General features: G+C 48.1%; 1 protein-coding gene across 1 annotated transcript in view; it reads right to left on the bottom strand.

Moving 5' to 3' along the window:
* Window positions 1-1,919: 1,919 nt before the first annotated feature.
* Window positions 1,920-12,932, bottom strand: part of SMOC2 (SPARC related modular calcium binding 2) — a 155,576-nt gene continuing 144,563 nt past the window's right edge. Inside the window, exons 11-13 of the mRNA XM_079938949.1 lie at window positions 12,397-12,671; window positions 5,846-5,883; window positions 1,920-3,456 (exon numbers count right to left, since the gene is read on the bottom strand). Of these exons, the coding sequence (XP_079795075.1) occupies window positions 3,439-3,456; window positions 5,846-5,883; window positions 12,397-12,671 (331 nt within the window). The 3' untranslated portion in view covers window positions 1,920-3,438. The remainder of the gene's footprint in view (window positions 3,457-5,845; window positions 5,884-12,396; window positions 12,672-12,932) is intronic.

Below are 12,932 nucleotides of genomic sequence, written 5' to 3'. Positions count from 1 at the left end.
AAATATCAAAAGTGTCTAAATATCTAATGAGTCAAAAATCTTTACAAATTTTGGCCCATGTAGTAGTATATGGTATTAGGGAGAAAATCATCACCACCATCACCACCACCACTCACCATCACCATCATTATCACCATCATCACCATCATCACCATCACCATCATTATCACCATCATCACCATCACCACCATCACCACCACCACTCACCATCACCATCATTATCATCACCATCATCACCACCATCACCATCATTATCACCATCACCATCATCACCATCATCACCACCACCACCATCACCACCATCACCATCACTATCACCATCATCACCATCATCACACTCATCGTCACAACCATCACCATCACCACCATCACGACCACCATCATCATCACCATCATCAGCCCCATCACCACCACCACCATCATCAGCATCGTCGTCATTGTCATCGTCATGATTACCACCATTTCAACTACCACCATCACCATCACCACAGACCGCTGAGCTGAGCGCTGTCTACATTCTTACTCTCTCTGCAGTAGCTCTGTTGTTTACATGATTCGGTGTCCACTTGGCAGTTTATGATTATGTCGGTCATTTCTGCACGTTGATTACAAAAACTGACACCTTTCATCTCGACAACTTAAAAAAATTCTGGATGTGACGTTCACGGGCACGATTTATGAGTTGGTCAGTGCACTTCTAAATAATGTCCCACTTGGAGATTTCTGACAAGGATGCAGGAGAGCATTTTTAAACATGAGAAGGAGGCAAGGGGAGGTTTGTGAGGAGGCAACTATCCCTGAAAACAGCTACACCAGGAACGTAAGGGAAACAATTTCTGTTTCGGCTTTGAAATCTTAACACTTCGCCGTAAGAGCCACCTGCTCCGGCCCCGGCGCACCGGCCGCTGCCTCCACGGGCTCCGTGCCCTCTCCCGTCTGCTCCAGAAGCAGTCCAACCTCCACCCCGTCGGGAGCGCTCCCTCTTAATTCCTTTCCAGCAACATCTTGACTGCACGATTGAAATGCTAAGGTTTTACAAAGATCACACTTTTCTGAGTAGAGAAAAAAATAGTGTGGGGCACAGGGAGATTTACCAGGAAGGAATAGAGAGTCCTGGAGGAAACAAGACCAGCTAAGAAGCTGCTGCTGTGACCACACCATGACCGACCATAGTTAATGCTGCTGTTTGGTGTATTTGAAAACTACTAAGAAAGTAGATCCTAAAAGTTCTCATCACCAGGAAAAAAAAACAACTTTTTTTTTTTGTATCTATGTGAAGTGCTGGGTGTTATCTAAACTTATTGTGACAACCGTTTCACAGTATATGGAAGTCAAAGCGTCATGCCGTGCACCTTACCCTGACACAGTGGCGTGTGTCAATTACATCTCAACAAAACTGAGGGAAGCAGCAGCTGCTGCAATGGTGCAGGTGAGATACAATGAGAGTCTAACCAAGGGCGGACACGGGGTCTGGAGACTGGGGCTGGGGACCGAGAGACGTGGCCTGACGGGGTCTCTGGCGGTGTCACTTGTGAACCGCATCAGCTTTAACCACAATAAGAACCTTTTCTGTCTCTTCCTTGGTCCACACAGCTTCCGGCAGGACGGGAAGTCCTCCCAGCCTTTGGTACCTAGTGAGTAGACGGCTGCTCCCATCACGAGGGCAAACGCTTGCACCCTCTGTGCCAGGCCCTCACCCTTTACACACATGGATACACGTAACCTTCACCCAGGGGTGCATGCCACTGTCGTCCCTGTTGATAGAGCAGAAGACTGAAGCCCCCAAAGGCTAAGTAACTTGTCCCAAGTCCCACGGCCAGAGGGGCAGAACCAGGGTTCCTTTCACTCCAGCCCAGGGCCCCTGCCTTGCTTCCCAATGGTAAACACCCTCAGAATGAAGCCAGAGGCCAAGTACGGTTTTGATAGCATATTTTATTTTAATCTAAGAAAAAGGATTAAATTCAAAGTTCAGAAATATAAAAGATCATCCAATAAATTTAGGATCCTAACTGTTTCTTACACAATGGTGATACACACTGGAGCTGGGTTTGTGTTTCCAAAGTTTCCGTTTTGACTTCCGCACGGTTTAAATGAGACGCCTCTTGAAACGTCTTCATGCAAATTCAAGATCGTTTGACATGTGTTGGGGGGTCTGGGGCCGTGAAGATTTTTTTCCCAAACCAAAAGCTAGAGCCGAGACAGCGTCACAGCGTGTCACCCCAGCTCCGGGCCTGTCCCCTAAATGCTTCATGGAGCCCACGGGCACCTTTGCGGAAGCCGGGGTCCAGCTCTGAGATGGGGAGCCGGCTGCCCCGAGGGCCCGCTCTGATGCTCACAGGGGGGCATTCAGCTCCTCACGCGCCCCTCTCAAGTCCCATTTGGATGAATTTCCCATCGGCAAACCCTTGAGCCCTTGAGGCCTCCAGGAAAGAAGGGAAGGTGGGGGACCCACAAGCCTTTGTCTCCGGCTGCCGAGGTCAAGACCCAGGCACTGCTTCGCCTGGCTGTGCCTTCTTTAAGGGGACTCTTCATAATTTGTTCAGGGGACAGTTTTACCTTCCGGGGGGCCCCTGGGTGGGCCACGGTCGGATGGGTAGGGGCCAGGTGTAAGAGAAAAAGCAGGCTGACACACGTGTTTAGCCGGCTTGGTCAGGTCATGACGAAATTTACTTTTCTGAACGATGGACCCCTTCACGCTGCCTCAGAAAGGCAGAAAGAATTCTCTAGCATTTGCTGCATGAATGCTCTGAGCCCAAGGCAGAACTCAAACAGAAGCTTGCAATGGAAAAAGCAGGCACATCCAAAAGGGCTTGCAAAACGTTCTTTTCTACCAGGGCACTACCTGTAAAGAGGGCTTCAGTGGTTGGGTAACTCATTGCGTGAGCGAGAACTCTGGAAGGAAAACCAACAAGCTAACACGAGATCCCAAGAAACAAGAAGACCCGTGCGCTCATTAACTGCATGACGGAGACAGCCGTTGATTACAAACTTCCACGGCGCCATGAAGCTTCCAACATGGACTCAGCGATGCTGCCAGGGCAGTCGATTTCCAACGACGCCAACCTGGCGAGGCTGTTAGTAACGGCCCTGGTGAGGAGATACGGGCCTGGAGCCAGAGCGCCTTAGGCCAAGGCTGCTGCCAGGTTAACATGCGTGGGAGAAAGAAACTAAGCTTAAATCCACTCAAAATACATCTCCACCAACTACAGATTTTGAAGGTCAAAGAAGGACACATACATTGTATGTGATTACTTTTCCGAAGCCAGCCTTCCCATTTTCACAGATTAAAGCCATCTGTTTAAATATCTCATTTCTACAAAGTGAATTTACAGTTAAAGTACAAAGTGCAATATACTATGTTTGTTTGGGGTTTTTTAATTGCTTTTTGGTGAGGGAGCCGGCCACGTGTCTAGGACCCGCCGTGGATGTGTCAGTCGTTTATCCTTGCTTCCTTGGCTGAAAAAAAGACAGAAAAGAGATGTATTTAGACATTTGCATCACTCATCTCTGAAGACGAAGACTTGCCTTTTAGGAATAAAATAAACCCAGCTGGTAACAACAAGGGAAAAAAAGCAATATTTTTAAATAGATGTGAAAGGAAGAGTGCTTTACTTGGGGGGTAAGAATTTTAAAAAATAATAAAAACATTGTGGACACTTCTCAACTTCTAGCACTTTCCTCCCACTCAATGATCAGAAATATCAGGAAAAATATATCAGTTGAGAAAGCATTTATTTCAAGGATTGTAAGTGTGTTCAATATATTAAACATTGTGCAGAATCTCCAATCACCATGGATTTATCATATAAAAATACTTTTAATACTAATTTATGCTTCAAATTTGATAAAGGCATGTGTTTTTTTAACAGTTTTCTTTTCATCCTTTCCATTCACTATTTGACCTCTCTAAGAAATACAACTTGAAAAGTTTTGTTTCCTAAATCACTGGAATTCTGCACTGTGCCAATTAAAAATAATATAGAATGAAAAAGAGAAGCAAAGTACAATCTTCCAGGTTTACTTCTCCACATAGACACATTCCGACCAGTACAAGTTGGTCTATTTAAAATAATTACACTTGAACGTTCAGGAGGCTTCTGTGTTGGCTTTTATTCCCCAGATAAACATATGAACAGGGGACGAGAAGAGGGACTATATCTCCTGCATTAAGTGAGTAAGAAGTTTTGTTTTAATTAGCTGAGGATAAAGATAAGCCATCAATGTATTTTACCAGCAACTAAAGCTGGTCAGACTTGCTGGGGGAGGGGTGGCACTAACGCTTTAAGCTACGTCAGCAGTGGCTGGTAGCACTGCTCTGATCACTGCTGAGCTGTGATGGAACCTGGAGAAGATACCGAGAAAGACAGCTCACTTTTCGATTAAATCTAAGCTCATGCATCCTACTTGCTGCCCTTCATTTCATAGTTCTTGGGTTGGGTTATTCATATAGTGAAAGATTTTGGTGGTTGGGACTCTGATTCTTCAAAGAAATCTGTATGGTCTTCAATCACTTTATCATGTGCCGACCACTGCAGGGCATCACCCCAGGATCACAGGTTGCAGTGATAAACGCCATCAAAAGAGCTGGGGAAACCGCTCTGGATTCCGCTGAGTGAGTCTTGTGTTTGGAACAGAGTTTATTTCAGGCTGAGGCAGCTCCCATGTGGCCGTCATTGGCGTTATCTTAGGAAAACAACCGTTTGGAAGTCTTCGGAGCTCAGCCCAGGTCATTGCTTTCAGACCAGCCCTGTTCTAGAGCACAAGTGGTTTGCAGTGGGATTTTAAAAGTTGAAACCATAAACACTTGCTGAACAAAGAAGACCGACCGTATCACACATCTTTCCTAATGAAATGGTTTTAAATTGCATCCAAGGTGCGCGTGGAAGGTCTCCACTTCAAGCCCACCACAAACACGGGGGCCTGCCTTAGGGACCAGAGACCTGGAATCAAGCAGGTGAAGACAAAATACATAACAAATTGACAAGTGGTCTTAAGAAAGGAGGATGTAGGGGCTTCCTTGGTGGCACAGTGGTTGCGAGTTCGCCTGCCGATGCAGGGGACACGGGTTCGTGCCCCGGTCCAGGAAGATCCCACAATGCCACAGAGCGGCTGGGCCCGTGAGCCATGGCCGCTGAGCCTGCGCGTCCGGAGCCTGTGCTTCGCAACGGGAGAAGCCACAACAGTGAGAGGCCCACGTACCGCAAAAAAAAAAAAAAAAAAAAAAGGAGGATGTAGCCCTGGCTTTGAGAGAGGGAGAAATGAATTGTTCGTGTTCATCTTCTGGAAAATATGCTAGACTTTGGAGAGCTTGTGGCCTGGGATGCTGCGGAGGGACACCACAATCATCTCCTTTAATTGCACAGCAGGAATACAGATTCAGAAGCATAGAAGTGTGTTCATGAGCACGCACGGCAGGCAGTGAAAAACCCCTCTGGAGCTGCCACTTGTCTCGCTCGGATCCCTAGATGCAAAAAGAAGACTCCCCGTTCCTGCAATCTCCTTAGCCAAGCGTAAGGAATACATTACAAATCCACAGCCTGCAGAGCTATTTAAAAGTAAATATTTCCAAAAATAAGGGGACTCAGAAATTTTTCTAAAAATAATAAAATAATTGAAATTTCAAGTAGCAAGAAAATAATAATTAGGGCAAAATGTTGATGTTTCAGCAAGTTGGTAATTTCTGACAGAATCTTGCATGGCTATTTGGGGCCTCACAGGGGTGTAGACACGATAAGTTGCTTCTTTTCTTGGAAGGAACTTCACTTTACAAATTGACAGAACCTCAACTTTTATTGCCTATAATTAAAACAGTAAATGATTAAGGCTACAATGTAGACATACTCACCTGCCTATTAGAAGTGCTTTCAGCATTACCTCTAGGGGCTAACAGGGAAAGAAAAAGAAAGATTAAAAACCAAATATTCTTTATTTAGTAAAAGGTTAAATAGAATGTTTCAGGAAGAAACGCACATCACTGTAGGAAAGCGTCGTCCACTGGCAGACTTGTTTACATGAGAAAATACGCATCTGCACATACGCTGAGCATAGATTATAAATAGTGGATCATAAAAGTCACGCTGTAAACAGTTCCCAGCAATACAAATGCTCTGGCCCAACTTTAGAAGACGGTTCCATTTTACCGAAAACTCCAAAGGCGTGTCCACTAGCCGTGGAGACCTCCTTCCCCGAGTTTTCAAACTCTCCCAGGGAGAGAGGACCCAGGCAGCTGGAAGGCTAGGAACCAGCACCGGGTCTTTGAAATCTTTTGGTTTTATGGTTAAATCACGAGAATCATTGAACTTGTTTGGATCAAAGTAACTGTTCCCAAATCCTGCTTGGTTCCGTCTGTGCCTCCTTAAAGACTGGGACCTGGGACATCACCTGTGGAGGCACTTTTCCCGCCCCAAATCTCCACCTGAAGTTCAGCCCTGCCCCTCCCCTCCCCCCACACCACCTTAGCTAGCATCACCCATCACACAGTGCATTTTTCTTATTTATCTCATTTCTTGCATCCACACTAAAATGTAAGCTCTAGAAAGATGTGAACTCTTGTCTGTTTTATTTACTGTGATTTTGCCAATGTTTAGAGCAGGGAGCACCTGTAAATATCTTTCGAATGAATCAGCAGACGGAGGGCAGCATCCCTCATTCCAAATGCCTTAACTGTTGATGTCTATCCATTCAATTAAAAAGATAAAGAGCAAAATTATTCTGTGTTCAAACTTCTTCTCTTGCTATATTCAAGCAAACAGAAATAGAGCACGAAAATTTGAAACACAAACATATTAAGTAAATTGCAAAAATATTAAATAAATGGTAGCTAAATGGACTATCTCTTTCCATTGTAGTTTGAATGATCCAGGGATCGGGATAATTTCTGTTGTCGCTCTCCGCTTTGCTTTGTCTGAAATGAGTACTTTACAGAGAAAGCAGGCTTTCGCGCCCTTGGTTCAAATTTAAAGAATTTTAAACTGATACTTTGAATCTAATCTAAACCAATTGCACTATCAACAATTCCCAGATTTTTCTTGGTTTCTTTTATGGCAAACATCAGACTACTGGTCACTGGAGGTAGCTACACATTAAAGTTAGGTTACAGCAAGAAAAGTTAACGTTTTTTGGTGTTTAGAACTTTGCTATGTAGATGAAAAGAGTATAAATTTCATTAATGACACTGGATGGAATATTCCACTCAAGAAGGAGTAGGGAAAAGTTCCATTTAAAATATGTGAAGGGCAGAAAAATAATAAACTGTTAGTTAATTTGAATGAAACAGAATGTACATCATCAAAATAAATACGAAGCCACGCCACATCAATCAAAATACTTCTCGGTGAGAAAATGAGTATGTATTTCCCAGCTCCTACCACAGAGCTCAGCGATGGGTGTGTGTGCGTGGCGGGAAGGGGGGCTTCCTCGGTATCGAATGATAGTGATTGTTTCCAGGTGACACGGCAAACGGCAATTTGGCTGTAAGGCAATATGTCTGAGAGAATGTAGCTGGCATGGCAGTCTGGCTGAAAAAGATAATTTGGTCAAAAGTGAATATTTCCTAATTGCTGATTTTCTGCACAATGGTCATTTTGGAGAATCATGAGGGCATGGTATCATCTTTTGTGAACTTTTTTTCTGAATTCTTCAGAAATTTTTTTTTCTAGGCTCTATCAGTTCTCAATATTTTCAGGGTTTTTTTTCATTTTTGCATTTTTTGTAATGGTGAAAATTGAGATCAAGCTCCCAATAACATGTCTTAGTTGCAAAACTTTAAATGCAAAATCTTGTGTACTTGCTTAAAACAAGTGTGATTAATGAAGTATGTACATTATGACACCATTTTGTAGTGAAAATCATAGTACATAAACACGTATGTATGTGTGCATAGAAATATTTTCTGGAAAGCTATAGATCTGGTCTGATTTTGTCTCAGAATAAAAGGTCATGTGTTATTTATGTTCTTTATTTAATTTCTCATATTTTTTAGAATAAAAAATGTATTGTTCACTACCAAACGTAAGGTAGATAGCTAGTGGGAAGCAGCCGCATAGCACAGGGAGATCAGCTCGGTGCTTTGTGACCGCCTGGAGGGGTGGGATAGGGAGGGTGGGAGGGAGGGAGATGCAAGCGGGAAGAGATATGGGAATATATGTATATATATAACTGATTCATTTTGTTGTGAAGCTGAAACTAACATACCATTGTAAAGCAATTATACTCCAATAAAGATGTTAAAAAAAAATGTATTGTTAACTAGTGAGCAAAAATAAAGAAAACAAAAGAAACTGGCAGCCAATTGGATATTTAGACTGTCCCAACTAACCCCTTCCTGAATACTTAGGTTTTTCTGACTTTTCACTATTTCAAATTACACAGGGTAGTAAAAAATAAATGATAATAAAGTTGAAAAACTCTTAGAGAAATTCTGCAAGATAAAAAAAAAAAGGGCTGCAAGATCAGCTAATAATGTGTCTAAATCCCCAATGCTCATTTTTGACCAAATTGCCACTTTTACCAAATGCAGCTTCTCCGGGGGAAGAGAGGGGGTCACACGCGCTATCTTCCCGGTTACTAGCGAGACAACAAAATTCAGACACGTCGGTTTAGTCAGAGGCACGTAAAGAAGATGACTGATAACTCAAGATTCTGCAGTAATGTAAACATTTCTACTAAATGATGATGACACCAAGGTGTTATGCTCTGTTACTCGCTCCCCTGATAGCAGGGTTACACACCCGCCCTCTCCGTGTCCCCTTGTAGGGCTGTGCGGAGACCCTGGACCCCTCTCGGCAAGAGGACGTGGCCTGCACCCCTTCTGCGCATCCGCTCTGCCCGCGAACCTGTTCTCTGTTCCCCTCGTGCGTTCTGTCCTCTGTGAGAACGCAGCCCCGGCCCCGAGGAGAGGTGTGGAGACGCCCCCACTCCGCCCCCCACCCAGGGGCAGAGGGCAGCATCCTGCAGCCCGAGAGCAGCTGGGGCCGGGGGAGTGCACTTCCTCTGTGGGCACCATCTTCTCCACAGCACTGGCTCCTGATCTGTTGGACTGGCCACACCTCAAGTTTTCCATTATCTAACCAGATTAAAAAACAACAGGGCGTGTGATCGGCTAAGGCCCTGGAGCCAACTCAGAGGTCCAACGCTGGTGCTGACAGGGAGCTGGGGTTTTGAGACAGTTTTGTTTACAACAGGGTAGGTGTCCAGGATCGTGACCCAGAAGGTGCTGGATTCACATCAGCTTCCTGAGGCCTCAGCGTGCGGGGTGAGAGCTGCCATGGTGTCCCCAGAGCAGAGCAAGACCGACCGACCTTCAGAGTTTCCAGGAAGACCAGCTTCCGATCCCGTTTCTCCCGCGAGGGTACCCTTGGCTGGCAGACGCCTGACCAGGAACCCCTTCTCACGGTCCCTGGGCTCTCCGACGAGGCTGTCCTCGGGTGTCACGCAGTTACCCCTCATGCCTCGGGCTCTGACTGGGCGGTGTTGAGGCTTTGCCTCGGAGATGCTCCAGGGGAGGCACCAGTGTCCCAGTGCTTGGCACAGGGGCTGGGCCGTCCCGTCCATCCTTTTGGCCCCGTGACGCTTTCCCGAGTCCTCGAGCTGGGAGCTGCCTCCTCAGGGCCTGGGCAGCAGCCTACTCACACCCACGCCTTACGCGCGGGCCGTTCTAGGGCTTTTCTATCTTCCCTACAAACTGCGGAGCTTCTGAGACTCAGCTCCCACCTCCGCCCCGTGATTCACGGCAGATCCTCGACGTTTGTGTTGAGCGAATGAATGACTAAGAGAGCTGAGCACTTCGTTAGCCACAAAGTCAGAAGTCCTGTACCTGACCGAGGGCTGGGATTTGCACACCCTTCTCAGCATGATCTGTACCTTCTGCAGAAGCTCAGGACTCACCCATGAGCGCAGTGGTTCCTGACGCCCCGGAACCCGTGGGCTCAACACAGGCTACGTGGTACCAATTCACACCAAGTGCTGGTGTTTAAACAACACACCCACTCGTGGTTAACGCTTCTGGAAATGACCCATCCACACTGTGGACTGAGCCACGAAGAGTGGGGGCGGGTGGAGAGCGCGGCCTTCTCTGTAAAACAGAGGGCTGGGTCAGGCGGTGGTATCCAGGAGAGTAGTTTCCCCACTGCTCAGAATTCATCTTGAAACTACTGGAGGGATCCCGTTCCATCTCAAAATGCCTCACGCTCGCCGCTGCTCTGAGGCCAATGATGCTCCTGGCAAAGCCGCCACGCACTGGGCCTCCACCCCCACCCCCACCCCACCCCCGCCCGCTCTCCCTGCCCAGCACCTCCATTTGCTGACTTCCTTTGTATTTAGTAAACACGCAGAAAGGACCGTGCCCCTGGCGAGGGACGCCCCTCAGGCACGCGGACGAGGCTCGGGGGTCTGGGTGCTCACCAAGAGGGGATCCTTGCAAACAATGGACTGGCCTGGGCGCTTCAGAAAGGGGTGATGATTAAAGATTAAAAGAGCAGATTCTACACACGGTTGAGCCTGCACTTAATTTGCTCATTGAAACCACAAAACTGGACTCTTTCACAAGTTCAAGGCTGGGTTCTGGAACGGAGGAAGGGCCACCACGGCCCCAAGCCAACCTGGCAACAGCTGAAACGAGTCACTGGGTCAGCGTTCATCCCCCTCCCCGGCAATCATCAGAGCCCCAGGGCCGGGGGAGCTACAGTCCCCCGGCCTCCAGCTAGCCGGCCACTGGCTCCCCGCTGGCTCCCATGGTGATCCCCTGGGCCTCCGAGACGCCGGGCTGCCAGGAATTCTGCCTAAAACTGCAATAGGTCACTTGTCTCTCGGGACCCTATGGGGGACCAAAATCGAAAAAAAAAGCATAGGGTGAGTGAGAACGTCTGTCCAGGTCCAAGAATCACAGGCAGTGTCAGACAGCGGCAGACAGCGACCCTAAGCCCCAACAAAGGAGAGCAAGGGCGGGGACGACTGCCTGGACTGGAAACGTCCAAGGCCCCCCCGGGGGCTGCAGGGCAGGGCTGCGCGGGGTTGAGGAAACCCCGACAGAAGCTGCAGCCCAGCAGGTGCCGGTTTCCTGCGGGCGGACCCGTGCGCTTGGGCCGCTGTTCAGGGTGGACCCGCCGCACGCCTTGGGTGGCTGTAGGGCTTGGAAGCCACACGGCGCTCCTGGGTTTCTCATCTGCAAGTGAGAATGAGGGCAGCCTCACCCCATCCCCGGCCTGGCTGGGAGAAAAGAAGGGGCCATGGGGACCGTGAGGCAGGATGGTGATGGGAGCCGGTCACCCCCTGACCCGCCAGCTCGGCCCCCCCACACCCCGCCTGCAGACACACGCTGCACACAATGTTTCCACAGCGAGAGCCTTCTGAGTCTGACCCCCATCAGAGGGCAGCAAGGACCCACATCCTGCCAGGAAATGTCGTCCTCACCCCACAAGGTCAGCAAAGTGGGCGGCCACGTATTTTTACCACTGTTTGCAGTCTGGACATGTCCGGGGCAACATGAAGTGCACTTAGCTTCCGAGACCCCATACAGAGGTCTTCAAAATAAAACTCAACTCTTCCAGGAGTAACTTCTCACAGGAAAATTAGCAAGAGTCCTTTCACAATTACAGGGATCTAGCCTGGAACCAAGTTCGGCTGAATCATACGGAATGACTGTCATGACGAGTGCTCGGGACACAGAAACTGATAAGACAGATGCAGTCCTTTCCCGAAGCCCACAGTCGAGGTCAGCGGCCAGGACTTCCGCGTCCCAGCTGAGCTGCAACTACGAGGACGTGTAAAGACCACCATCTACCGATGCTCGGGAACCTACTCTCAAACTTGCTTCATGTTTCAAATATGCTACAAGTTTGGTAACAGAATAACGGAATCATAAATTAGCAGAGATGGCAGAGGTCTCTGCAAACCATCAAATCCGCACACGGCCCCTGGGCTGCTGACAGCGTCTGGGTTCAAGGAAGAGATACACACATCTGGTAACGCAGCTGAAACACTGTTTCAACCATTGAAATACCTGGTTTGGAAACAGGAATTACTGAACTGCTAATAAACCGGGCTGAATGTTTGGTCGGGCTCATGCGTGGAGTTCCCGAGTTACTCCCAAGGGTGCCCAGTTTGCTGTTCAGCATCAGAAGGCGCCCCTGGAGAAGGGCACCCCCTACCCGTGCCCCCCGGACGGAACAGTGAGACTTGTCTCCAGACACCACTCAGCTCCCACCTTTCCCACCCGGCTTCCCCTTGACCGCTTACGACGGTCTGTGAGTGCTTCCACGGACGGTGACCTACAGTCATGTGACACATCAGACTTCCCTCCACCCTCAGACTGCAAGGACAGTCTCTACATCGTAAGACTCAACAGACGTCGTCGAGAGTGGACACACGTGGGAGCAAAATAATGAGAAAGGCTCTTACTGTGCCGTTTCCTCGTGTTAGTTTCACCTTCTTCTCTGGTCACGCCCAGGCAGCCCATCAACTCTTGCAGGGAAATGGACTTGTCGTTATTCACATCACAGTATTCAACAAACTTCTTCACGCATTTTTTGGGTTTGGACTTCTTCCGAAGGAATCTCTTGAAGGGCTTGATTTCCTTTTTGCCGATGTCCCCACTGGAGTTTTTATCCAGCAGTTTGAAATACCAGTGGACCACTCTCTCCTCCAGCGTGTGGCTGGGGTCAGGTTCCGAGAGCCTGGAAGACACACGGGTGGTCAGGGGCCCCCGGCAGCCTGGCTGCCTCCCCACCCGGCCCTGGTCCCTCCAGCGAGGGCCCCCGTGCTCTGACTTTCCTGGAAGGAGGGCCTAAGGCTGCGTGGCTTTGCCATTTGATATAATGATTTTTAAAAATAACTTAGAAATAGAAATTTGGCAAAAAATTTTCAAGTTGGTTTCAAAATGGCAAAGGGCACAGTGAACTTGTGCAGGCCAGTCACGCGCTGGGCGTTGGCAAGTC

The sequence above is a fragment of the Stenella coeruleoalba genome (genome assembly GCF_951394435.1).
Source record: "Stenella coeruleoalba genome assembly, chromosome: 12".
NCBI lineage: Eukaryota > Metazoa > Chordata > Mammalia > Artiodactyla > Delphinidae > Stenella > Stenella coeruleoalba.
Note: the sequence above shows the minus strand (reverse complement) of the source record. Positions and strands in the feature narration are given on the sequence as shown.